General features: G+C 43.6%; 1 protein-coding gene across 1 annotated transcript in view; it reads right to left on the bottom strand.

The window, feature by feature from the left end:
* UST (uronyl 2-sulfotransferase) overlaps window positions 1-27,645 on the bottom strand; it is a 352,805-nt gene that overhangs the window by 38,679 nt on the left and 286,481 nt on the right. Inside the window, exon 5 of the mRNA XM_063443329.1 lies at window positions 24,563-24,716. Coding sequence (XP_063299399.1) covers window positions 24,563-24,716 — 154 coding nt within the window. The remainder of the gene's footprint in view (window positions 1-24,562; window positions 24,717-27,645) is intronic.

Raw genomic sequence — 27,645 nt, 5'->3', positions numbered from 1 at the left:
GCATTTTTAATGGTGATACACTCCTCTATTATTCTACTCTCCTGTGGAGATAACACATATACTGCTCCCTTGGGTGGCTTAGCACCGGGTAGCAGGTTTATGGAACAGTCATATGTTCTGTGAGGAGGAAGAATATTGGTCTTTTGTTAAATACCTCCTTAACTTCCCAGTATTGTTTGAGAACTTTGGAGGTTTGAGGCGTAGTAGTGGGTAATGTAATTTATTTATTTATTTATAAAATATTTTACCAGGAAAGATACATTGACATTTCTCTCGTTTTCAAGTATGTCCTGGGTCCACAAAACATTGCATTGATACATTATGGTACAATAAAATACAAAAACAATATTAATACACAATATATACAAAATTTAACATAGAACAGGTAGGAAATATATTATCAACCATTAAACGTGCATTCTGTTTTAAGGTATGTAGAGAGGGATCTCTTAAAGGACTTTAGGCTTGGGTAAAAGTTTAAAGTGTGCGGGAGGTCGTTCCACAATTGCGGCGCTCTGTAGGAGAAGGAGGATCGGGCGGCTTTCTTATTGTATTGAGGTAGACTAAATAAAGTGCTGGTACTGGATCGGAGGTTATAGGAGGTGGGAACAGCCGAGGAGAGCATTTTGCTCAGGTAGGGTGGGAGTTTCCCAGAAAAGCTCTTAAACACAAGGCTGGAAAGATGAAGGGTGCGTCTGGATTCCAGCGACAGCCAGTTTAGTTTTTTTAGTAATGATGCCCACTCTCTAGGTAACGTGTAACATACGCCTCTCAGTCCAATCCTTGCCCCATTCCAGTATTTTCCCATTAGCCCAGTCAATATGAGTATTTTGCTTGGTAAGCCAAGGAAAGCCTAATATGATGGGGCAAGAAGGAGAGGCAATAACTTGAAAAGCTATGTCTTCCTTGTGTAAGGCACCAATGGAAATGTTAATGGGCAAGGTTTCATGGGAAATTAAGGGTTGAGAGAGTGGTCTCCCATCAATAGCCTCAATGGCCAAGGGTGATAGTCTCTCCTTGATAGGTATAGTATTTTCTTTTGTTACAAAATGTTCATCAATGAAGTTCCCTGTCACACCTGAGTCCATTAGGGCCTTGCATGAAAAGTTCTTCATGTTACATTTAATCATAATATCAAGGAGGAATCTATTTTTGCTATTCCCAGAGGACATATCCATTACACCTAATACCTGTCCCCTTAAGGCTCTTAGGTGCGGACGTTTTCCGGACATATGGGACAAGTACTCCTCATATGTCCTTTTCTAGCGCAGTGTAGACGTAGGCCCTCATTTCTCCTATATTGTCTTTCTGCCTCGGAGACAGTCTAGTGACCCCCAACTGCATTGGTTCGGGTCCGGACTGAACAGGAGGACCAGGAACAATAGGTCTGGAAAAACGAGATGCTAGTGCTAGCCATATGTCTAGTTCTATTTCTGGTAGTTTCTTTGGTTCTTAATCTATTATCAATTTGCATGACAAATGTTATAAACTCATTTAATTTTTTAGGTAGATCTTTGGCAGCAATCTCGTCCAGGATTGCTTCAGACAATCCTTTTTTAAAAGCAGAGATCAACCCGCTATTAGTCCAGTCTACCTCAGATGCCAAGGTGCGAAATTCTATGGCATAATCTGAGATGGAGGCATCATCCTCCCTGCCTAATGGTTCGAATGTTAATTTGAATTCCGCAAGGAATTCCTGGTAGTTGTGTACGATACTCCTATTACTCTCCCATAATGGATTGGCCCATGCTAAGGCTTTGCCTTTAAGTTGATTAATTAGGTAACCAATCTTAGCTCTATCCGAGGGAAACGATCCCGGTGAGGCCTCGAAATGATACTCAATTTGATTCAGGAATCCCCGGCATTCTTGAATATTCCCATCAAAATGTGGGAGATGAGATAGGGAGATAATAGGTGCCTTATGTAGTATAGGTGTAGGTACACTAGGCGGATATAACAAAGTTGAAGAAGCCACAGGTTGCCGATGCGCTGTGCGAGTAAGCAGCATACTGAAAGCCTGGGCAAATTGATCCATACGGTGATCATTTTCCTCTAGCTTTCTCTTACAAGCTGCTATGTGCTGACACAATTCTACAGGATCTATGGCCCTGTCGTAGAATTGTGTCACACCTAGGACTAAAAGGTAACGTATTACTGCGCCTTAGAATGGCCGGACGTAACGCACCAGAGAATAGTCAAGAAACTAACCGAGGTCGGGGTACACAGAATGGGACTCAACGATAAGGGAAAGCCAGAAGTCAGGGATACCAGAATACAAGGAAATCAAACAAACCCAAAGTCAATATCGAGAAATAAACGCTCAAGAACACACTCTCGGACAACCACAAGGGAAACCATGACAGGGCAATGAGGAAAAGTAAATTTGAGCTTAAATAAGTGCTTTACATTTCTTATTGGGCAAAAACGGCCTTTGACCTCAAAACGTGCGCACGCGTCTTAACGTGGTCGGATGTGGGGGTATAATTTGGTGTGGATCCGCATTGGCCGGCGTCCTTTAACATGCTGCAAGAGTCAGGCACACAGACGCACGGCTGCTGGGTGCAAATACCGCAAGGTGAGGAGGAATATGTTACAATTTGCTATGCTGCCAAAAGTTAATTTGCAAACTGCATATGTGGATAGAAACAGGCAGAGGCAAAGTGGTTTATTAAAACACAGAATAGGATAAACAGACAGAAAATGCTGTATGTTTCAAACACAGTTAAGTTCCTACATATATACACACGGGGTATATATTATTTTGCTTTCCTGAATGGATATCATTTGAATGTTGCAGGTTTATTTTGTTATGTATTTATTTTGCAAGACAGACCCATTTTCCAACCTTAAGACTTGTACACAGCATCAGCTATGTCAACAGAACTGAGGTATAGAAGCCAGAAACAGCTTCAAAAGTTTTGGTACAGTATCTGGGACCCATGCCACCTACTGCAAGATGTAATTTCCTGAAAACATTCACTTAGCCGTGAACTTGTGAGGTACTGTCTCGTGCACTCTTTTTCAACTCCACAATAGTTACAGCTGTGGGGTTCAGAATGTGCATTCTCAGTTTGATGTGGTTTATTGAAATATTTTGAGGTTAAACCATTTTTTCCTAAAGTCTTACATTTGTTGGTTATGTGTTGTTTTGTACATTAAGGGAGTCACTGTTGCTAAACCTATGGTAATTCATTAGTAATTTGTAATAGCACTTTTGTGAACCTTTATCAAAGTTTACCATCTGTTTACTAGTAGCATCCTAGAACCAGCTGTCTTTCCTGTGATGCCAGGCAGTCTGACTTCAGTTTACAAAGTTACTTTAACATAATGTCAAACAAAAGCAAGTGAGAACTCAACTCCGTCTCAAATCTGAAAACTTATTTTCATAAAAATAGTGGTACTATTAATAAAGTAAAGGTCTCATCTGGCACTTTTGGGAATTTACAATTTTCAGAAGCATCATTTATATAATTCTGGGAAGACCTTGATCTAAAAATATAATTCATGAAGAGTTGGTATGGGGTCATTTTAGAATTCCGAAATGTTTAGATACCTAAACATGCTTAAATAAAACTACTTAAGATTAACATTAATACTGAAATAGACACAATCTGTGATTATATGATGTAGAATTTAAGATTATATGCATTTACACAAACACATTAAATTCACTTTGCAGGTTTTGCTTTTAGTTTTGCTTTTAGTTGCTTTTTTTTGGCCCTCTTTTTCTCTTTTTTGATGTTTTTAAAAATACACCAAATTGTTGTCAATAGGCAGAGTCTAAGCACATTTCCATTTCAGTTGCTAAGCTAATTTACCCATAATTCATCAGTCAAAATAATCCTACAGAAGGGCAAACAGACCTAATGGCCAGAGGAGAACTGTCACGGTTATATGACCCACACGCAGAATTTAAACCCACCAAAGAGGGACAGAAAAAGCATGTATACTAGTCCTTAGATTGGCCAGACTGAACGAATATAAAATAAATAATATGAATGTTAAAACAAGCCAAGGTCAAGGGGAACCAGAAAACACAATATCGATAGCCTAAGCCGGATCAAAGAAGTCGGAAATACAGAATAGTCCCCCCTCCCCCCTTTGTAGTTCCCATGCCAACTATGGGGAATGATGTCAGCAGAAGAAGATTGGGCTGTGCGGGCCTTGACAATGGACTATATAAAACACAGTTTTTTGGTAAGAGTAACCCTTTTAAGTTGAGTGACAGCCAGAGTATGTATCGAAAACTATTAACTACTGCTTAGCAAACATTGACAGAACACATACAATTCTAGCTTTTTGTATTCTCGTGTAACAATCTCCAGGAAATGTAAGAGAATAATCTTTACACTGACCATAATATAAATGCTGTCACATTTGAAACATGATATTTAGTTGCATCCTCAGTAATTTTCCAAAAATCCTATAGTCAGGCCCAACTGCAAACTGAACTGTACATGAACATGTGGTGCCGCCATGAAGCTCACAGAGAAGCATTTGTAAACAACAAAGGGAGGGCATTAGCAAGAAAGAAGAAAAAAAACACAGTAAGGACTACAGGGGTGGTCTCTAAAATGAGAGAAGGTAATTCAGCCTTTTCCTAGCAGGTGTGCTTGCACCGCGGCCAGCAACTTTAGAAGCTGATAATGTCTGTAGCCAATACACAATGAGAGTTGAAGACAGACTTTTTATGCACATATTTAAAATTTGGCAACCCACAACAGAGTTCCAGTCATGCCGGGAGTGTGACTAACCATTGTAACAAAAAAAGCAGAAAAACTAAAACAAAACCAGACAAGCAGAAACACTGCACATACAAATTCCTACCACAATAAACCATTCTAAAAGGAGTGGTATCTGACACCAAGACATTAGCACCAGATCCTTTAAAACCTGCAAGTTTGGACATGGTGCCTCCATGGATTGGATGTGCAGTTTCAGCACATCCTGTAGATGCTCAATCAGATTGAGATCTGAGGACTTTTGAGGCCAAGCAAAACCTTGAAGTCTTTGTCATGTTCCACAAACCATTCCTGAAGAATTTTTGCAGTGTAGCATGGTGCATTATCTTGCTAAAAGACACCACTGCCATCAGGGAACACCATTGCCAAGAAGAGGAATATGGGAGCTGCAACAATATCTAGGTAGATGGTACGTGACAAAGTAACATCCACATGAACACCAGAACTCAAGGTTTCCCAGCAGAACATGTGCAGAACATAACACTGCCTTCGTCGGCCTGCCTTTTTGACATAGTGCATCCAGCTACCATCTTATCCCCAGGTAAATGATGCACATGTCCCCGGCCTTCCACCCGATCTAAAAGAAAACATAATCCATCTGATCAGGCAACCTTCTTCCATTCCTTTATGATTCAGTTCCGATTCTGACATACCAAATTACGGTGGTGAACAGAGGTAGACAGGGGTCAGCAATGCAGACCCATACGCTGCAAACTGCGATGCACCTTTCTATCATGGCCAGTATTACTTTTTCAGCAATTTGAGCTACAGTAGTTCTTCTGTGTGATTGGAACAGATGGGCAGGATTGTTCTATATTCACAATTAACCTCTATTTCTGATGATTGGCTTGGACTTTATATGATTAGTTGGTAAGACGCCTGCAAAACAACATGTTGGGTCATATTAATTAATAAGGACATATATGTTGGTTCCATCCAATAAGTAGTTCTTTTTTTTTAGTTTTCTTTATTAAAGATTTCCATATGACAATATCGTAAGTCAGTATTGTTTAGTATTTTAATGATGAAGGACGTATAACATCTGATACATGCTAGGTGCTTTCCTCCAGATTCTATGACCATCGATAAGTACATAGCATATTTTTGCATTATTTTACAGTGGATGTGGTCTGTTTTGTGCTGTACAAACAATGTAGTCTAAGTTTTCTGATTCCATTACTAATCAAAATATTGATTGAACAAACTATAGTACTAGAACAGACAGCATTATGTAAATTATGGGTCAGCCAGAAAATGCATGTAAATATAAAACTATTTATTGGATAGATCAATCACTAAATACTGTGTATCTTCTGCAAAACACCTGCACCAAATGCTATTTATCACATGATTACACAACCTTCCTGAGGTGACTGCTAAAATTGTACTGTAATTGGAGAGTGTAGATGAGAACTATGAATCCTACACACTAACACACAAGCAGTATAGAATAAAAGAAAAATAGTTGGAGGCAAAAAGGTGTTCTGTGTATCATGATAAGCATCGTATATGCTAAACTAAGAAAAAAAGCCAAGCACATTTTCTTTATTTTAATGTAAGCATTGGTGTTAAAGAATGTTGATTTTAGTCAGCATATGTTTATGTGGAATCAGCTGAACTGTAGCTAAAAGCTTTATTTAACACTGAACTATATTTCCACATGTAAAACTAAGGTATACAGTGGTTTAGTAGTGTTTGAATAATGTGTTTTCCTTCTAAACACATCCCACGCATACCAAATTATCACATGTAAATGTGATGTCACTATTGGTAAGTTTATGACTATGAGTTCTGTGTTTTACGTGTGTGTATTGACTTCAACATAGTTACATTGCGTTGCGAGCCAGAAGGGCAGTATCAAGATCTGACTAATTCTGTTTGAGTCAGCACTAAGTGAACTAATTCAATTATAGTCCAAGACTAAAAAAAGAACAGCAGAATATAACAATTAAGGTGATATTGGCCCAGCTTACTTAGAGATGCAATATTTTTATTCAGTAATACTTTGAAAGAATGTTTAAGTCTTTTATTGGTTAAAAAGTAAAATTGTTGTATTTATGTTTGTTTAGCCAATTATTTGGCTGATATGAGAGCTTGGTTTGGAACATTACCCACTATGAAAACTGTGTACTAAACACATTTTTAGTATGTTCTTCATGTAGAATGCAGAATTTATTTATAGTGAAATTTGTTTTAAAAATTCACGCAATTTTATTAATTCTGATGAAGGAATATAACTGACCTCCAGAATTGTCACGGTGCATTGGGGGGACTGGTGTCAGGCTGTCTTTATGTCAGTGTGTGTATCTATACGTCTTTGTGTGTCTGTGTCAAGGTGTGTGTGAATATCTGTGTGTCAGGGTGTGTGCACATGTCAGTGTGTGTTTGTGTTGCTGTGTTTATATGTGTGTATATGCATATCTGTGTACCTATGTATTTTTGTGGCAGTGTATGTTTGTATGTGCATACATTCAAGCAATCAAACACCAACACAACATGTTCCTGCAACACAACACTCCTGGAATCTAACAAAAATATTAAAAACATACCACTGCATTCAAATTCCAAAATTATATACAAACAGACCCTTTCACTCAAACACTAACACTACTCACAAATGTACATTCATTTCTAAGCCAACATTACATGCAAACACATCCCTGCAACCAAACACAAACATTACATACAAACACACCCCTGTATTAAACACTGTGACTAGCCTCAAGCAATGACCAAAGCTAGGGGAAGTAGTATTATGTCATTCAGCTACACAAGCCAGGTGTGCAGCCTGATAATAGCCATGAAAGGACAGGAGACTCAGGCTACCCTGTGCCTTAGGCAATACCAGCTGTGCAAACATCACTAGGGACCTTTTGCCCTTCCACAAAAATCATATAAAAGCCGAGTTCATAGAGAGGAAGTAGGCTCTAGGTAATTGTATCGGGATAGTCTGAAACAAGTACATTTTTGTACATCTATAACAGGAAGGTCTTCTGAGAGTTTCACTGCCATGGAAGCCCTTATCTATTACTATTGTGCAAGAATGTTAATTAGGTGATTTGCATATATTTGTATCTGTGTTTGTATTCTCACCGTAAGTTGAATGATGTGTTGTTATTCTTAGTAGTGAATAAAGTATGGGGGGGGGGGGAGTATTCATGTGTGTAATGTGTTGTAACTCCTATTTGTATTATTTGGGGGCATGGTGACAGAATCTGCGGACATGTGTGTTGAAAAATCACTTGAGCCAACAGCATCTTTGTAAAGAAGGTGACAGGAGCACTGAGAGGATTTGATTCTTTCCAGAAGATTAAAGCGGCACTGTCATGCCGAATCCCGTTTTTTTTTTAACCCCCCTCCCGCCTCCACTACATCCAATCGACCCCCTAGTCACCCCCAAATGCCCCTAAGCCCCCCACATTACCTCTTTTTAATTCTTTATCTTCTGCCCCGATCTTTATTCAGGGCGCCGCCATCTTTGTGTGGGTAGGTGAAGTCCCTGTGGGACACGTCATCTACCCACACTACACAGACTGTGAGATTCCCGCAAATGCCCAGTGAAACACCTGGACATGCGAACGGGAATTTCACCTATTCATTCATTCATCAGACAGACGAATGAATGAATAGAAAAAATCAGATGAACAAACTAACACTGTGTATCCGTGTTAGTTTGTTCGTTCAGTTTATTACAAGGAGGGAGCTACCGGCGTGCAGCTCCCTCCTTGTAATATGTAAAGACAGAAGCGGTGGGGAGCTGTGCTCCCCACCACTTCATAAGCCCCCCAGGTCCCCCCTCACTCTATGGGGGTCAATATGACCCCCATAATAGCACAAGGGAGATTAAAATCTCCCCAATACCCCTACTCGCTATACCGCGAGTAGGGGCATGTCCACTAAACAGTGAGCAGCCTGTGGCTGCTCACTGTAAAAAAAAAAAAATGGTAATAAGGGGGGGACCTACTGTCCCCCCCCCCCGGCCCCCACCCCTGCGCGGTGGGTGGGGGCCCTAATAAAACAATAAGGGGGGGGACCTTCTGTCCTCCCCCCCGGCCCCCACCCCTGAGCGGTGGGTGGGGGCCCTAATAAAACAATAAGGGGGGGGGACCTATTGTCCTCCCCCCCGGCCCCCACCCCTGCGCGGTGGGTGGGGGCCCTAATAAAACAATAAGGGGGGGGACCTACTGTCCTCCCCCCCTGGCCCCCACCCCTGCGCGGTGGGTGGGGGCCCTAATAAAACAATAAGGGGGGGGACCTACTGTCCTCCCCCCCCGGCCCCCACTCCTGAGCGGTGGGTGGGGGCCCTTATAAAACAATAAGGGGGGGGGACCTATTGTCCTCCCCCCCGGCCCCCACCCCTGCGCGGTGGGTGGGGGCCCTAATAAAACAATAAGGGGGGGGACCTACTGTCCTCCCCCCCTGGCCCCCACCCCTGCGCGGTGGGTGGGGGCCCTAATAAAACAATAAGGGGGGGGACCTACTGTCCTCCCCCCCGGCCCCCACCCCTGCGCGGTGGGTGGGGGCCCTAATAAAACAATAAGGGGGGGGACCTACTGTCCTCCCCCCCTGGGCCCCACCCCTGCGCGGTGGGTGGGGGCCCTAATAAAACAATAAGGGGGGGGACCTACTGTCCTCCCCCCCTGGCCCCCACCCCTGCGCGGTGGGTGGGGGCCCTAATAAAACAATAAGGGGGGGAACCTACTGTCCTCCCCCCCTGGCCCCCACCCCTGCGCGGTGGGTGGGGGCCCTAATAAAACAATAAGGGGGGGAACCTACTGTCCTCCCCCCCTGGCCCCCACCCCTGAGCGGTGGGTGGGGGCCCTAATAAAACAATAAGGGGGGGGGACCTACTGTCCTCCCCCCCTGGCCCCCACCCCTGCGCGGTGGGTGGGGGCCCTAATAAAACAATAAGGGGGGGGACCTACTGTCCTCCCCCCCTGGCCCCCACCCTTGCGCGGTGGGTGGGGGCCCTAAATGACCCCCCCCCCATCAAGGTGACTAGGGGTCCCAAGCCCCTAGTCACCCCCCACCCAAAACATTCTATCCCCTACCTACCCCCCTCACCCTAAAAATAGTGAGGGGGGAATAAAATAACTAACCTGTAAAAAAAATAAAAATAAACTTACCATTTGACGTCTTCTTTTTTCTAAATTCTTCTTACTTCAGCCCCCCAAAAGGCCAAATAAAAATCCATAAACCCGTCGCACTTTAAAAAAAAAAACAAAAAAAAAACGAGCGCAAACAAAAATTAATCCATCTTCACCCATGGAGGGCACGCCGTGTACTGAGCTCCGCAGGGCGGGTCAAGGCTTATAAAGCCTTGCCACGCCCTGCAATTAGGCTTAGAAAACAATGATTGGTTGGTTTAAGCCAATCAGAGTGCTCTGTGTCATTTTACACAGCGTGGGAAAATTCAAAAGAACTTTCCCACGCTGTGTAAAATGACAGATCACTGTGATTGGATGGTTTTCAAACCATCCAATCACAGTGCTCTGTGTCATTTTACAAGCGTGGGAAAATTCCAAAGAACTTTCCCACGCTTGTAAAATGACACAGAGCAGTGTGATTGGATGGATTTCAAGCCATCCAATCACAGTGCTCTGTGTCATTTTACACAGCGTGGGAAAATTGAACTTTCCCACGCTGTGTAAAATGACACAGAGCACTATGATTGGATGGTTTGAAATCCATCCAATCACAGTGCTCTGTGTCATTTTACAAGCGTGGGAAAGTTCTTTGGAATTTTCCCACGCTTGTAAAATGACACAGAGCACTGTGATTGGATGGTTTGAAAACCATCCAATCACAGTGATCTGTCATTTTACACAGCGTGGGAAAGTTCTTTTGAATTTTCCCACGCTGTGTAAAATGACACAGATCACTCTGATTGGCTTAAACCAACCAATCATTGTGTTCTAAGCCTAATTGCAGGGCGGGGCAAGGCTTTATAAGCCGTGACCCGCCCTGCGGAGCTCAGTACGCGGCGTGCCCTCCATGGGTGAAGATGGATTAATTTTTGTTTGCGCTCGTTTTTTTTTTTGTTTTTTTTAAAGTGCGACGGGTTTATGGATTTTTATTTGGCCTTTTGGGGGGCTGAAGTAAGAAGAATTTAGAAAAAAGAAGACGTCAAATGGCAAGTTTAATTTTTTTTTTTTTACAGGTTAGTTATTTTATTCCCCCCTCACTATTTTTAGGGTGAGGGGGGTAGGTAGGGGATAGAATGTTTTGGGTGGGGGGTGACTAGGGGCTTGGGACCCCTAGTCATCTTGATGGGGGGGGGTTCATTTAGGGCCCCCACCCACTGCGCAGGGGTGGGGGCTAGGGGGGAGGACAGTAGGTCCCCCCCCTTATTGTTTTTATTAGGGCCCCCACCCACCGCGCATGGGTGGGGGCCAGGGGGGAGGACAATAGGTCCCCCCCCTTATTGTTTTTATTAGGGCCCCCACCCACCGCTCAGGGGTGGGGGCTAGGGGGGAGGACAGTAGGACCCCCCCCTTATTGTTTTTATTAGGGCCCCCACCCACCGCTCAGGGGTGGGGGCCGGGGGGGAGGACAGTAGGTCCCCCCCCCTTATTGTTTTTATTAGGGCCCCCACCCACCGCGCATGGGTGGGGGCCAGGGGGGAGGACAATAGGTCCCCCCCCTTATTGTTTTATTAGGGCCCCCACCCACCGCTCAGGGGTGGGGGCCGGGGGGGAGGACAGTAGGTCCCCCCCCTTATTGTTTTATTAGGGCCCCCACCCACCGCGCAGGGGTGGGGGCCGGGGGGAGGACAGTAGGTCCCCCCCCCTTATTGTTTTATTAGGGCACCCACCCACCGCGCAGGGGTGGGGGCCAGGAGGGAAGACAGTAGCCTCCCCCCCCCCCCCAATCTTTAACCCCCGCGCAGGGGAAGGGGGGTGTTTATTAGTTTTTTTTTTTTTTTTTTTTTTTACAGTGAGCAGCCACAGGCTGCTCACTGCTTACTAGACATGCCCCTACTCGCGGTATAGCGAGTAGGGGCATATTATTTACTAATACTAAGTAATCTTTACTTAGTATTAGTAAAGTTGGCTGAAAGACCAATTCAGGTATTTCAGCCTTTTAGTAGATAACTCCCTAATTCCCACGGTATCAGGGAGCTATCTACTAAGCGGCTGCAAGATGCAGCCGCGGCAATGAATAGGATCGGAGTTTCATTCATTAGAATGAAATTCCGATACAAACAAAGTACCGAATTGCATCCTAACACCAATGGAGAAACAGTGCTCATTCTGTTAGGATGCAATTCGGCAGTTTTGCCGGCGTTCTGTCTAAGTGACAGGACGTTCGGCAATACTGACAGGAAGCATTGTGGGAACAGGGAGGAAAGCTAGGGATCATGGGAAAATTGCTCTGACCAGCGGAAATGAAGCACACTTTGCTCCTCCGCTGGTCAGAGCTGGTCAAGCGGAGGAATCCCATAAGACAAAGAGTCCCTACTTTGTCTTATGGTTTTAAAGAAAACTAAAGAAGACAGGAAGAAAAGAAGAACAGATCCTGAGAGAGGGGGAGAAGAGGAAGAGATTGAGGAAAGGTAAGTTCGGCATGACAGTGCCGCTTTAAGTGGTCAGAAGGGGTGTTATCTGCATGTGGGTAGAGGACAAATCCGCACCTTGACGAATTGTGATGGTGGCTCTGGTGCCGGTGGAAAAGGAACAGACAATATAGCAGGACAGTTATGTAAAGGACTAGTATGTTACTTTGAAGTTGATATAATTTAGATAGGTCTCAGGGAACCTTAACCCCTAGGCATGTCAAATGGTTGGCACAGCATTTTTAAAGGGGTAGTGGTGTTGCAAGGGGATCCTGTCTGCTGAGTGGAAAAAACACCTACAGATTTGTCTATATTAGGCTTAAAGTTCTTAAATGATCTATACTTGCCAGTGACGTGGGACATGCTGGGCTGGACAAAAAAAAACAAAAAACTGAAGGTTGTTGGCATAAGCCATAACCTTGTGTCTGATCTGCACAAAAAGCCCTGAATGGTAGGGTGTCATCACGAATTGTAGGAGAGACAGCAAATAACCCTGTCTCACTCCATTATGTATGTGTACTCTCTCTGTGAATGCCACGTTTATCCGTTTTCTATCCAATGTATGTGTGCATAGAGCCTGTACCCACTTACAAAGGTTTTCCCTAAACCCCAATTTACACAGGGTCATATGCATTAAAAGCCAGTCCACCTAGTCGAAACCTTTTCCCGCTTTGGTAAAGAAGAGTAGCAAGGGTCTCTGTAATGGCTTAGTTTTATGCAAAAGGTATTAGAAAGCACGGGTCTTGTTAATTTTTGCCTGTCTCCATGGCACAAAGCCGCTCTGATTCGCATGGGCCTGGGCTAGTAGCACCATCTTCATTTGGGTAGCTAAATCCTTGATGAGTAGCTTTGTGTTTCCATCTTGCAGGGAGAAGGGGTGATAACTCGAACAGAACTCCAGGTAAAATTGGAAAAAAAAAAGTCTCCTTTTGGTAAAATAGCTACATGCACAACCAACAAGTCATGCCTCAAAGCCTCAAAGCCTCTTCCCCAGCAGACAAAAGAGATGAAAGAAGCCAGAACGGACAAAGAAAAGGACATCCCCCCACCCCCCAAAAAAATTATCTTGGGTGAGTTCCCACACTTTTTTACCCAGGACTTGACCCCTGATCAAATGTATGAGTACATGGGGAAGGATAGAGCAAATACATCAATGGGGGTCTCTATCTTGATAAAATGATACAGGACCAGGAAGGCATAAGTAAAGAAATAGACATGATGGAGAACACTTTGTGCCACAAGAAAGTAATTCACATTTAGATACCATTTAGGCTTCAAAGGGCATCTGCAATATGGGAACATATTCCCTTAAATATGAGACATACTCATAACACATTAAGAAACAAGAATTATACAATATAATTGGTGCTGGCCTGAAGGACATTATCACAATCTGCCTAGAACCCATGTTTAAAGAACAAGATAATTGGTGCTGAGACCATCCACAAGAATAACTTTCCATTGTGTGTATAAAGCTTGGTGAGTATATTTGTTTTCTGTTATATTGCTGTGGTGTATACATTTGATATGGAAGGTAAAAAGGTAGATTTAAAAACAGCTTGTTCTGAAAATGTGAAACAATGGTTTATGAATTATATTAGATTTGTAAAATCCCACATAACTGTAATCACTCATGGGTGAAGATGCAGTAAAGAAAGTGTGTATTATGCAAGCATGTTGTTTAAAATTGGAGGAGATTGTAAAGGTAAAGTAGGATAAAATGGTAAAGCTTAATTGAACAATTAACATGAAATCGGAGAAATATGGGGGCGTGGCCTGGACGAGCATGGTGCAGGACGCACATTGTACAAGCTCCGCACCCCTGGCCGAAAAATAGCAAGAAAATAGCTACGAACCGGGCGATAATGGTCCGGACTAAGAGGCACTTAGCCCCAGAATCAGCTCCCCTCGCCGGTGCACGGGTCCGATGGACGATTTCATAGCCACACCGTCGGATCTCAGAGGACCGCAGCATGCGTCCAAGATGGCGCCCACATCTCCGAGTTCAGAGAGCGCAGGGGAATCCCTGGCAGAAGATACCCAGGCAAGTGACTTATCCCGAATTCGAGTAGAACTTACCCAAATCTCTGCCGACATGCTGTCCAAGGCAGACACAGGCTCCCTGGTGCAGGAACTCCGAGCGGCACTGCGTGAGGAACTTGCTGGCCTCCGCTCTGACCTGACAGCGCTAGAGCAGCATGTGGATGAAGTAGAGACGACGGCTCGCGGCTGTGAAGAACAACACAGGGCAACGGAGGTGGCTGTTACCAGACAGGGTAACATGCTCTTCACATTGCGCAGACAAGTGAAGACCTGGAAAACAGGAGCAGGCGCAATAACATAAGGGTCCACGGCCTACCAGAGACAGGTGCAGAACCGCTCCACACCAGGCTGATCCACCCATTCAGGCAGCTCCTTGGAGAACAAGCTCCTGACATGATACCCCTTGAACGAGCGCACAGAGCCCTGGGACCGGCGAGACAGGATGGCAGCCCCAGGGATGTGATCTGCTGCATATCCATGTGTGAACTGCGTGATAAAATAATGGCTGCCGCGAGGGAGCTCCCCAACATCAGGTACCACGGTGCGGAGATCTCCCTGTACCAAAACCTATCCAGCCTAACGCTGGACACAAGGAGAGCCCTGCGCCCAGTGACGGGTGCCCTCCGAGACAAGAGGATCCCGTACCGCTGGGGCTTTCCCTCTAGCCTTCAGACAAAACACGGCAACACCTGGCTGACGGCCCGCTGGCCGGAAGACGTACTGAGATTCCAAAGAACACTTGGCCTGCCTCAGATCAGGATCCGAAACTGGATCCTTGATGAAGCTGTCACCTCAAGTAGAGACCCGCTGGCTCCTATGCGATTGCCGGAAGCTGCACCTAATCATGACGACCCGCCGCGCCGGAGAGGAGGCCCGGAGGGACCAAAGGAGTAATCCAGCCAGGGCCCGGACGGGTCATTGGGGGTCCGGTAAGTCCTGTACGCACTCTGAGGGACTTGGGAGCCCAAACGCACATGGGGTACTACGGGGGCAGAGGGGGGAAAGGGAACGACCCTAGTCTAGTCCACGACATGGGGCCTGCTAGGGGAGAGGGGAACACCTCCACAGTTTGCAGAATCCTCTAGGAAAATCACGACCCACGATATGGGCCGACGCCGTCCGCCATAGAGGGGCGCGCTTGAGCCGAGGAGACCCAGGATGTCCTGGACGAGCACTTGGGGAGGGGGGCACAAGGGGGGCAGCCCGCTCTGATCGGCAGGGATACGGAAATTTGGCCCGCTACCGAGACTCCCCAAACCTAGAAACCCTGCAGAGTGACGCAAGAGCAGGATACTCAGGATCACCTAGAGCCTTCAATCTGAATTTGGGACACATTCACATGCCCCTGGGACGCTGGACATTTATGCTAACATCACCGCCCACACCGGGACTGCGAATATTGCACTCTCACAACTAGAGGCGAACGGCAGAAATAAGAGGTTAGGGGAGGGAGTGAACTTGGGATGGGAACGATGTCTGATATTGTCTCTCAGAGAGTGTTGAAGTCAGGCCTATAACCCCCTCACAGGGCCCGCACCCACACACACGGAGGCCCTGCCTCCTTCTGACGAGAGGGACAGGAATCGGTAGCGAACCTTGGACACGGACTGTTAAGCTGACTCCCAGATGGGACTGAGGAAGGAGACCGAGGGGGGGCCCTACACCACCGCCCCATGCGGGTGACCGGCAGCGGTATCCCGAGACCTCTTCCCCACAGACAATACAGCAGACCTGCCAAACCCCCTAAACTGAACTTGATGGACCGTATAATAGGGAAAGTAGTTGATAAAGACGATTAGGCCCACCTGGGACATGACAGGGGTCACGACGAGTCCCCCCCCAAGTACGCCCTGACACTAGGCTGCTCCCCCAAGGCTTTGGGACTAGATGGGCTGAACCGGAGCCCCCACACACTAACGGATATACAGCTAACGCTAGCTAAACTGACCAAATAGGATCCACCGGTACCCTTATGCCTTTCCTTAACTTCTGCGTGCTCTCAGCCGGGGGGGAGGGACACGGATCGTATACACTACAAGTTTGTTAATTATCCCACACCTGTAGACAGGGACACATATTCTCGGCTGTAGTTACCTTACCTCTACTAAATCACTGTAATTACACTTGGGGACTACACCCCAACACAAGTCATAGGCAAAGGCTGAGCCCTGCGCTAGTGCTCCAAGGGACCGGTTTCCCCTAGACGGGCACCCCTCCAAAACTGGTGAAGAGGTGTGGGACACCCACTCTCTGTGGGCCCAAACGACACAGCCACCACAGGTGCCGAGTCACTGCGAGCCCGCACCGGGCTTGACACATTCTTTTCTTCCTGCCCTTTGCCCTCTCTCCCCACTCCCCTCCCTTTCCCGCCTCTAGTCACACAAAACCATGGGGACGGGGTTCGCGCCTGCGCCCCTCCATGTCTGGTCGAATAACGTCCGGGGACTGAATGTGCCCGAGCGAAGATCCCAAGATACGGCTGGTTACCAAGCAGCTAAACCTAAAAGCCGTAGTTAGAGAAATAGGGCAGTTCCCACAGTATAACATATATCACTTTTTACAACGGGTTTAGTATATATCAGAACATGGAAGAGTTGTATAATGTAAGAACTAATGATATGGAAAGACTACTGCAGAAAGTTGTTGGAAATGAATTGTGGGTCAGGATTGTACAAACATGTGGCCAGCAACGTAGATATAGGCATATGCTGAAGGAGATCTTGAAAGCACTTTATTGGATTACATCAAATGCGTCATTGTCTGGAAAATTAAAACAGCTGAAGCAAGAGTCTCCGTATGAATTGTCAGCTACAATTTCCACAGTTATGGAACAGTTGGATGTCAGTAATCCTGGTTTTGAACAGGGAAGGCTGGTGCATAGATCAATATTTTTGGAGCAAGATATTAAAGAAGAGATATTATTTGTAACCCGAGGCCAAGAAATTAATGACCTACTGTTAAGAGCTGACCATTTGTGTTGAGTAAAAGTTAAAATTGAAAGTTTTGCTGTTGATGCTGCAAAGATTTTCAGACTAGAGGGGCTGAGATAGAGATGAGAGGCAGATCTGCCACATTTATTCAGAAACCATTCATGGGTAATAGAGTGCAGTGTATGGAGAGTCATAGAAGTGAGCAAGTTTTAGATAGATAAACAAAGTGTTGTAAACTGTTAAAAACATTTTTACACCTGAAAAGTGAGCATGATAAGCAATGGAATGTGATAAGATCAGAGACAAGCGTGATCTTTTAAATACCCCAAATACTAAGCTTAAGGAACAATGTAATCTGAATTACAAGGTGCAGTGTTGGCTATGGATGTTAAAAGAGGAGAGAAATAAGTAAAACCCTTAGATTTGAAAGCGTAATACTAATATATCTAATTGATATATGGAATAGTCTATTGGTAATTATTTAGACCAAAGAAGGAGAGAGCAATTATTATAGCAATAAATTAAATGCTCCCATTATTTAGGCAATACAATCTGTTTTGAAAAATGTCTTGTAATACCAGTCATTCAAAACCAGGGATTGATCTCCTAAGAAACACAGATCTGTAAAGGAGAAAAAATGACAATAGTGCAGTCTGCTAAACAGAGCACACCCTTCACCTTACTTCTGGTGAGTAATACCCCCACCCGTTATTGGGACAACCACTCGTGTCCTAAGAATAATCGCCCAAGTGGTACACCTCCTCTCTTGTCACTCTGTGTATCCTGTGAATATAGCTAGCAATGGCATAGTGCAGTATAATCCACCACCTGTACCATCAATCGAAAACTGCTCACCTTATCTATGGACACGTACTATGCCCCACAAAATCACACAAGATAAGAGCCCGTTTGGAAAACAAACTAATTTAATAAAAAAATAAATACTATCTCAAACTAGTGATCCTCAAAGAAGTCTTTCTGTGCATTTTTTTTTCTTTCTTTGGCCATCCACTGACATCCAAATAGAATGTCTGCGTGTAAACTTCCTTAGACACTCCGTTCACCACGCGACAATTAGTTGGTGATATAGGAATATTTGTGTGGACAGTGAATATGGACAATGTTTTATTAAGGTGTTTTTTTTCAGGAAGGAATAAAGGTTACTTGGTGGATATTAACTCTAGTAGGAGTAAATCTTTGCTAATTAAAGCAGTCTAATTGCAAAAAGAGCTAATGGTATAAAATAACACAATCTACTCTTTTTCCTTATGAGTTTTTCTTTTGCAGTTTATATATTATTTAATATTATTATTATTTAAGGTTAATGTGTATATGGAAGGTAGAGCCATTAAAGACAAATATAGTTAAACAAGAACTTATACAATTGATACAGAGCTAATCAATGACAACTGTGCTTTTTGTCCCGTCCCCCCCCCATGGCCACATCATGGACTGTTATAAGAACTTTTGATGGATGCAAAGTAGTAAGAAAAAAATAAAATGTCAAGTTATTGTATATTAACATATTCTTTTAGATGTTATTTCCAGATAATATGGAATGGAGTCAATCCCTACAAAAGAAGCCGTCCTAAAGAATCTGAAATGCAAAAAAGCAACAGCTGTGATGTGGTGATTAATAGTATTGGGTTCATTTTATATGCTATGTCAATGTTTAATTTCATAGCAAAAACACACCATAGCTATGTATCATCACACTGATTTTAAAATGTTTAAGTTAAGCAGTTTTTATTTTATAGTTATTAAAAAAATACACAGTAATATTTTTGAATATGTGCCAAACCACATTAATTATTGACTTTTCTCAAACAAATCTGAATAGAGGTCATACCATGATGAAGTTTCACAAAACGATTTCAGAGAAGAAGATTTTTTTAAATCATTTTTTGAAATTGTGTACAAAAGTAAAATGGCTGCCATACCATTTGACATATGACCTCCATACATTATATACAGCAGCTCAAAGTAGACCTCAACATTTTTACAAAGTCATTATGAATTTTAATTTTATTTTTTTCAAATTCAAAATAATCACTGTCCTTTCTGACCTTAGACACCCATATGAATGTTACCACTTATGGTTTGGATAATCACATAGTCAGCAAGTTGTTTCATAGGTCAACACTAAAAAAAATAAAAAATATATATTACTAAGACTTGAGGACATTTTAGAAGCCATTGGCTCGAGACAACCATATTGATTTTCATATTGTCTTGCTTTAACCCCTTAAGGACCAAACTTCTGGAATAAAAGGGAATCATGACATGTCACACATGTCATGTGTCCTTAAGGGGTTAAACAACTGTGGTAAAGAACCTTGCTGTGTACATATGTTTCAAAAGTCATTCTGTTCTAACAATCAATTTCAGATAAAGAGTTGTTTTTAAAAATGTTGAACAATCCAATAGGTCCACCAAACTATGTGACCAATCCACTTCTCTTGAACACATTGGAGTCTGGGTCACAACCTGACCTTACAAGGCAATTTGTACATGTGTAGAATGAATGGTTCTGGAGAAGATTATGCTGGAATAATGTGTGAAAATAGTTGCCAAATTAAAGATGGATGCCAGGCCATGTCGCCTATGGTCTTTCTGTTGCAAATGATATAGTACACCACCATTATGCCAAGAATTTTTGATGACAGGTTTGATTTTTATTGGCATTTGGAAACAGTTGCTAAAAAAAATAATAATAAATAAAGCTGCAAGCAGCAATAAATGTGGCCATGCGCAAAAGCCTGGTAGAGCACATGAACAGATATAGGAAGCAGAGAACTAAATAGCAAAGATATGTATTTTACAAACGTATGTGAAGATTTGTCAAAACTGGTTATGCAACTCAGGCATTTGCATTTCATATTGAAATTGATGGAGCACACTCTTGATATTTATCATGGCTGCAATTTTACTGCCAACCAGGACGGTCGCATGGTGCTGGAGCTTTTTGGGAGAATCCCCAAATTTGTTTTTATTGTCCCATTTGTGGCACCAATACTGCATATATACCCGGGGAGAGTCCCACTGATATCCTTGTACCTATCTGTCTGCAACTGGTAGATATCTGTGTCTGGCTTTCCTGCAGCCAATACTCACATTCGAGGAGGGGAGATAGCCTTCCTCAGCCTTGAATTAGAGCTGCCTTACTTAGGACCCTGTCCCACCCCTTCTGGATCAGTGGGGATACCCCAGTCCCCACTGGTGTCTTAGTGGATTCCTGTTGCCAAGCTCTCCAGCCTGCAGCTGAAACAGAGGATTGAGGCCTGGTATACTAAATGACCGCCCAGAGGAAGCATACCGTTGAAAGCAACCACCCACAGCCATCGCTGCTTGGGGACTCACTCCTCCTCAATTTTTATCACATCTGTGCGACCTTCTGGGCCATGCTTCATGAATAGGGTCTTTATTTTCTCAAAGCCTGTGACCCACCCTGTGGCTCCCAAGGTCCGTCCTGTAGGCAGATGCCACATGAGTGGACCTCTCCTAACTGCTTTTCGAAGGCAGCTATAGAGGAGAAAACACAGGAGGCTACTATAGCAGCAGTCAGTAGCCACTCACTCTGGTTCCACTACATGCTATAATCTGTCCGTGTGCTGGTCCAGTGAGCGTGCATACGCCCAATGCAATCTATCTGCACGGGAGACTTACTGCTCCAGTTACAGCCAACAGAGATGCTGTGGTCGGAGTACATGCAACCTTGCAGTAGACCGAGAAGTATACCTATTGTAGAGGCTCCTGTGCTGTGGTGCTGTGTAAGTTCCTGGGCATGGTGGATGATAACTCTAAGAATGGCTAACTGGGGCAGAGACCGGAACTCTCCTTTTGCAGGCATCGCCTGAGTGGCCCACTGCTAGGCTGTTTTATAGGTGATTTCACAGTGCATAATTTTGTTTTCTTTTGTAACTGTGCTCAAATTGATCTTCTGCAGTAATTAATTGTATGACATCCAATGGTGTTTCCCTATTGATAATCTCTACAGTTTTATCCTTCAATATCTCTGTTTCTCTTCCGGTTTCATCTGACAGAACTGTGCTCTTGATCTCTTCTAATAACAAAAAAATTTACAACTGGATGTTTATTATATGTTGCTATAACCTGTTTTAGATGCTTACCTATGTTGACATGTACATGTTATATCCTTGCACTTCAAAAATAAAGAACTAAAATACAACAAAAAAAAAAAGCCTCTTGTTGCCATGTTCTTTTCTTAAAAAATAAATCTTCTCTCAATTTCTCTTTGCTTCTCTTGTTCAGTTTTTTAAGTAAATTCTTTAGTTTTCAGTCATAGAATATCTTCTGAATTTACCTCCCTCATTATGTTGCAACTCATTGGCCTCTCTTATGTACATGAATCGACTTTTCTTATCAGCTGTACTTCAAGTACCTACACCAGGAATATTAAGCTTCAGGAATAATAATTAGAATGAAACCGTAGCATTTAAATTTGTCAGGCAATGATAAATACCTTGGATTTTTGGGTGTGTTGAACAAGAGACCCGTTACTGTGACTAGAGGAGTACAAGACATACTTACCTATCTGAGAAAGCAAAATCATCACATGGGGTTACTCCCAGATCCACATTAACAGGATTATTCAATAAAGTGTGAATGATCAGGAATTCAAAGTAAATGTCAAATTCAAGGTCAAAGTGTCTGGATTACTAATTGATCCAGCATGTAGAATTGTATCACACCAAGGACTCAAAAGTAACGTCTTACCGGGCGTTAGAATGGCCGGACTTAACGTACCAAAGAATAGTCAGAATACTTGCCGAGGTCGGGGACATAGAATGGGACACAACGATAAGGGAAAGCCAAAAATAAACACTCTGGAACACACTCTCGGGCAACCCCTAAGGGAAACCACAACAGGGCAATGAGGAGAAGTAAAAATGCGTTTAAATAAGCCCTTTACTTAAATCTGATTGGCCGAAATCAGCCTTTGACCCCAGAAGGTGCATGCGCGTGCGTCTCCCACGTGATGTCGCACACACGCCAACATCGTCATCAACGTGGGTGGACGTGGGGCAATAATTTGACGTGGATCCACCAGCCGGCATCCATCAACATGTTGCAGGAGTTAGGTACACTGACGCATGGCTGCTGAGCGCAGACACCGCAAGGTGAGGATGAATATTTTATATTACCCCTCACCTGAAGACCGCCCACCGGGCGGGCAGCACCAAGCTTGAGGGAAAACTTGGAGTGGAAATAACGAATCTTACGACCAGCATGAATATTGTAGACCGGGACCCAAGAATGTTCAGGAGGCCCATAACCCTTCCAATCAACCAAATACTGTAATGAACCATGAGAGATCCTAGAATCGATTATGGAAGAGACTTCATACTCCTTCTGCCCAGAAACCACCAACGGGGGCGGCGGAACACTTGGGACAGTATAGGAATACGTAATGAGGCAGGGAGAGCCAGAGAGTACGAGACAGGATTAATTCTACGAAGGATACGAAACGGACCAAGGAATCTGGGAGCAAACTTCATGCTAGGAACTTTAAGTTTGATGTTTCATGATGATAACCACACCCTCTGACCCACTTGGTAAACAGGGTTGGCACGTTTATCAGCATGAAATTTGAAACGATCAGCTGCAGTTTTGAGAGTGGAGTGAACCTTGGTCCATGTATCACGAATTGAAGCAAAGTGATCAGGAATAACTGTATCAGAGAAAACAGCTGGCAGAACAGTAGGATGACGACCGTTATTAACAAAGAAAGGACTATGACCAGAAGAGTCATGATTAGCATTGTTCCTAGCAAACTTGGCCCAGGGTAGCAACTCAGACCAATTATCTTGAGTGCTATAACAAAACAATGCAAATACAATTCTAATGACTAAGAGGAAGAAAAAGACAATTCAATGCCCAACTGTTTACTGAAATCCCTCCAAAACCAAGACACAAACTGAGAACCTCTGTCAGATACAATATTGTGAGGAATGCCATGTAATCGGACAATTTCACATATACAAATAAGAACCAGGTCTTGAGAAGATGGCAATTTTTTGAGTGGGACAAATGAGCCATCTTGGAAAAGTGGTCAACCACCAAGGATGGTGGTATAGCCATAAGAACTAGGAAGTTCTATGATGAAATCCATAGACAAATGGGACCACGGAACAATAGGTACGGGAAGTGGGTGTAACAATCCACATGGAAACTTATGAGGTACCTTAGAAACTGCACAAACAGAACAGACCTGCACATATTCTTTAACATCTTTCCTGAGAGAATCCCACCAAAATGATCTCATGATCGCGGATATGGACTTATTAATGCCCGGGTGTCCAGCATCACGTTGTTGTGGAACACCCTCATGACATTTTCCCTTTCACGCAATGGAACAAAAAAATTATCCAGTGGATTATTGCATGGCACCCGAGACCGAGCCTCCATTATGGTGCCAAACAGAAGAGATGACAAGGAAAGAACAGTGGAAGCTCAGGAACACACTCTCGGACAACCACTAAAGAAAACACGACAGGGCAATGAGGAGCAGTAAAAATGCATTTAAATAAGCCCTTTACAAATCTGATTGGCCGAAATCGGCCTTTGACCCCAGAACGTCTCCTGCGTGATGTCACATACACGCCGACGTCGTCATTAACATGGGTGAACGTGGGGCTATAATTTGGCGTGGATCCGCAGCGGCCGGCGTCCATCAACATGTTGCAGGCGTCAGGTACACTGACGCATGGCCGCTGAGCGCAGATACCGCAAGGTGAGGATAAATATGTTGTCCAAAGTAGCTGAACTGGAAGCATAGTAAAAAATTTCCAGCACAGCAATTTTGACCTTAAATTTGAATTTGACTTTGCTTTCCTGACAATCCTTACTTTAGTAAATAACTGTCAATATCCATGTTGGCTGCACAAGTCTGATACAACAATTGTTTAATTTTTTTTCTTTGTCATGAATGGCATACTTGAGCTATTTTTATTTTTATTTTTTTGGAGAAGCTACCAAGCACGCACTACCTGTAGTGTAAGCTATTAAATGTATAGGTATATAGACAGGAAGATGCAGGGGGTGCAACAGGCTGAAACAACCATTCTCATATGTGCAGAAAAGTCCTAACCTAATTTTACACAGTAATTACTACCTAGTTCGTGATTTATAATATATACTTTATCTTGTAACTTTTTTAAAGAAACAATTAGAGAAGATTTATTGATTAATAAATATATTACTTAACTTAATTATTCACACAAACATCAATAATATTTACTAGCAATATAAAACTGACACAAAATACTCACTAAGTATCTTTCCTCTTCTTTCATACCAGGGGTGCGGATCATATGATTTTGTTCACCTCTCCAGTCCCCAAATCGTCGGAAGAAGTAGTTGGAGAGAAAACGGTTAACTGGATCTCTTATAATATTGATATACACTGGCTGCTCTGCTCCAAACCTACAAAAAGGTAAAATGGGATATGGAATTATTGATTTTACAAGTGGTGAATGAATTAGGTAACTTAAATAAAATCTCTAAAGCTTACTTTTATTACCTTAATCTTTTTATTCAAAATATCAAATCAATTGTGTAGATCGGTAGCAGTTTATTATACAGCTTTATTGGGAGGGAAAATAAACCTTAAATTTCTTGTATTTTTCTCCAGGGTCAATTATATGAAGAAAATAAAAAGCTAGTCAGGCACTCCCAAATAGTTCATTCTTACCAGTACACTGAGTCTTGAAATGTATTTTTTAATGCAAGTCAGGGGCAGACTGAGAACTGGGCATATTGGTCATGGAACGAGGGCCCGAGGCTTTGGGGGGCATGCCCATGGTGCAGAATGTAATGGCAGCTGGGGAGTTTAACAAGCTCCCCAGCCAGCCTGCACTCAGTTAGGGGCCCGCTGTTACAGAAGTTCCCCCTTGCTCGGTCATGCTGTACTTTCTGTCAGCAGAGACGGCCCCTTTTGTAGCACACTGAGAGACAGCCAAGGGGCCTTATCAAAGTGCCTCTACCTTGAGATGAGCACAGCATGCAGGCTGCCTGATCAGAGTTTCAGGCAGCGTGCCCCGCAATTTCATGGCCGGCCAGGGAGGGAGATCTTCTGGACACTTGTATGTATGTTGGACTCTCTGCACCACCAAGCATAAGGATACATACCTCCATGGACAAAGGTAAAGCTCAGGGAGGGGGGATGCCTTATTTAACTTTTTTTTTGTTAACTAAAAATGTTTTTAGGTATTTAACCTTCCCAAACAGCTCCTATCCATCCATTAACCATTATCCACCAAGCCCCTACACCCACTACAACCCCTATAACCCCCTACACACACTACAGCCCCTATCACCCCCTACCATAGGCATGCACAGCCTATTGCATTAGGGTGTGCACCCTAAAGCACAAACACACACCGCGTGTATATGTATGTATGTATATATATATATACACACACGCATACATACACTGCTGTGTGTGTGTGTGTGTGTGTGTGTGTTGTTAGTGTGCTGTGTGAGGGTGGTGTAAGGGTGCTGTGTGTGAGGGTGCTGTTAGTGTGATGTGTGTGTGAGGGTGCTGTTAGTGTGATGTGTGTGTGAGGGTGCTGGTAGTGTGCTATGTGGGTGAGGGTATTTGTGTGTTTCTGAGGGTGCTGTTAGTGTGCTGTGTGTGAGGGTGCTGTTTGTATGCTGTGTGTGAGGGTCCTGTTAGTGTGCTGTGTGAGGGTGCTGTTTGTGTGCTGTGTGTGTGAGGCTGCTGTATGTGTGTGTTTGCTGTATGTCTGGCAGATTTTGGGGGTGGAGGTGGGGGCAGATTAGTTAATATCCCCTTCTTACCTTATGTAGGGAGGGGGATCCTTGCTGTCATGTGCCATCCCTGGTGGTCCAGTGGAGAGTGAACTCTAGCCTGTGGAGCTAGAGTTCACTTGCGCGAGATCTGAGCGTTGAAAGCAGAGCTGCTGGCTAGAGCTCCCCGGGTCCTCTCCTGCCTCCCTCCATGCTGCTGTGGGCTGGTAAGGGAGATATTTGATCTCCCCACCGGCCCATGGAGGCTTAGAGCAGAGCCGGTGCTTTTTTTGTGATTTGGCAATTAGGACCTATATCACTATTTAGCTGTGTTTTTCAAAGACCTATACTATATGTTTGTTATTTGTTTTGTATATGATCTTGAAATATCAATGCAAGCTACTGTTAAAGAGCATTAGGTATATTATCATATTCACACCACTTTTTAGTCTGTTTTAGTGCTGTGTGTTACACAATATATTGGTGCACATTGAGAAGATTGTACACAGGTGCTTGTAGCGTTAATATATTTAGCACTAATTATCAGTACCTTTTTGTTTCTTTAATGTGGCGATTGGGCAGCAAGCATGGGCCATCAACTACATAATTAACCCTAGCACCACCACAAGTTTCTAGCTATTTGCTTGTTGGCTGCTAGAGAGATCACAAGGGGCTAACTAAGGAAATGAGAGAAATAAAAATGGGTAAGGTAAGACATAGGTTGGGATAGTTGGGTAAAGGAGAGACAAGTAATGAGAATAAAGACAAGCATTCTTATAGTTATTCACAAAATACCAGATTTTATTAGAATGAACAAAATTTGATGAAAATGCCTAGTTTCCAAACGGAATGGCAATTCTCAAATTTACCAACACCAATCACGGTTGAAATTTGGTTGATCAGACTGAATCTGTATCATTCGGCCTGCAGTGTTGGGTGGCTGGTTTGAAATCAGTGCTTTATGAACCATATACAAAGTGTGTGTGTGTACAAAAAAAAATGTGTTTTAATAATTATTAGAGGGGTACCTAATGTCCCACACACTGTCCTCAAATGTGGACAGCCTGGGAGATCTATGAATTTAATAACTGGGGGAGGTGTCATCCCCAGTCTCTGGGCAACATGCAGTGGCTAATAATTTAATAACTGAGGAGGGACTTAACCAGAGGCATAACTAAAAACCACATGGCCTCAGTGCCCCAAATTGCCCTGAGGCCCCCCCATACGTCTACCGCCCGCCACCTCCCCCATACGTCTACCCTCCTGTACCATACGTCCCACCCCGCACATGCAGGCAAACAGACACACATGGGGACACACACATATACAGAGACACAGGCACATACACACACATACAGGCATACAGACACACACAGACAAACACACACACACACACACACAAACATATAGACACAGACAGACATACACACACCTAAAGACACACACACAAACATATAGACACACAGAAAGACATACACACACCTAAAGACACACACACACAAACATATAGACACACAGACATAGGCGTGCGCAGCCTATTGCATTAGGGTGTGCACCCTAAAGCACAAACACACGCCGCATGTATATATATATATATATATAT

The sequence above is a fragment of the Pelobates fuscus genome, chromosome 2 (assembly GCF_036172605.1).
Source record: "Pelobates fuscus isolate aPelFus1 chromosome 2, aPelFus1.pri, whole genome shotgun sequence".
NCBI classification, from domain to species: Eukaryota; Metazoa; Chordata; class Amphibia; order Anura; family Pelobatidae; genus Pelobates; species Pelobates fuscus.
The sequence above is the reverse complement of the archived record's forward strand: the minus strand, read 5'-3'. Positions and strand labels throughout refer to the sequence as shown.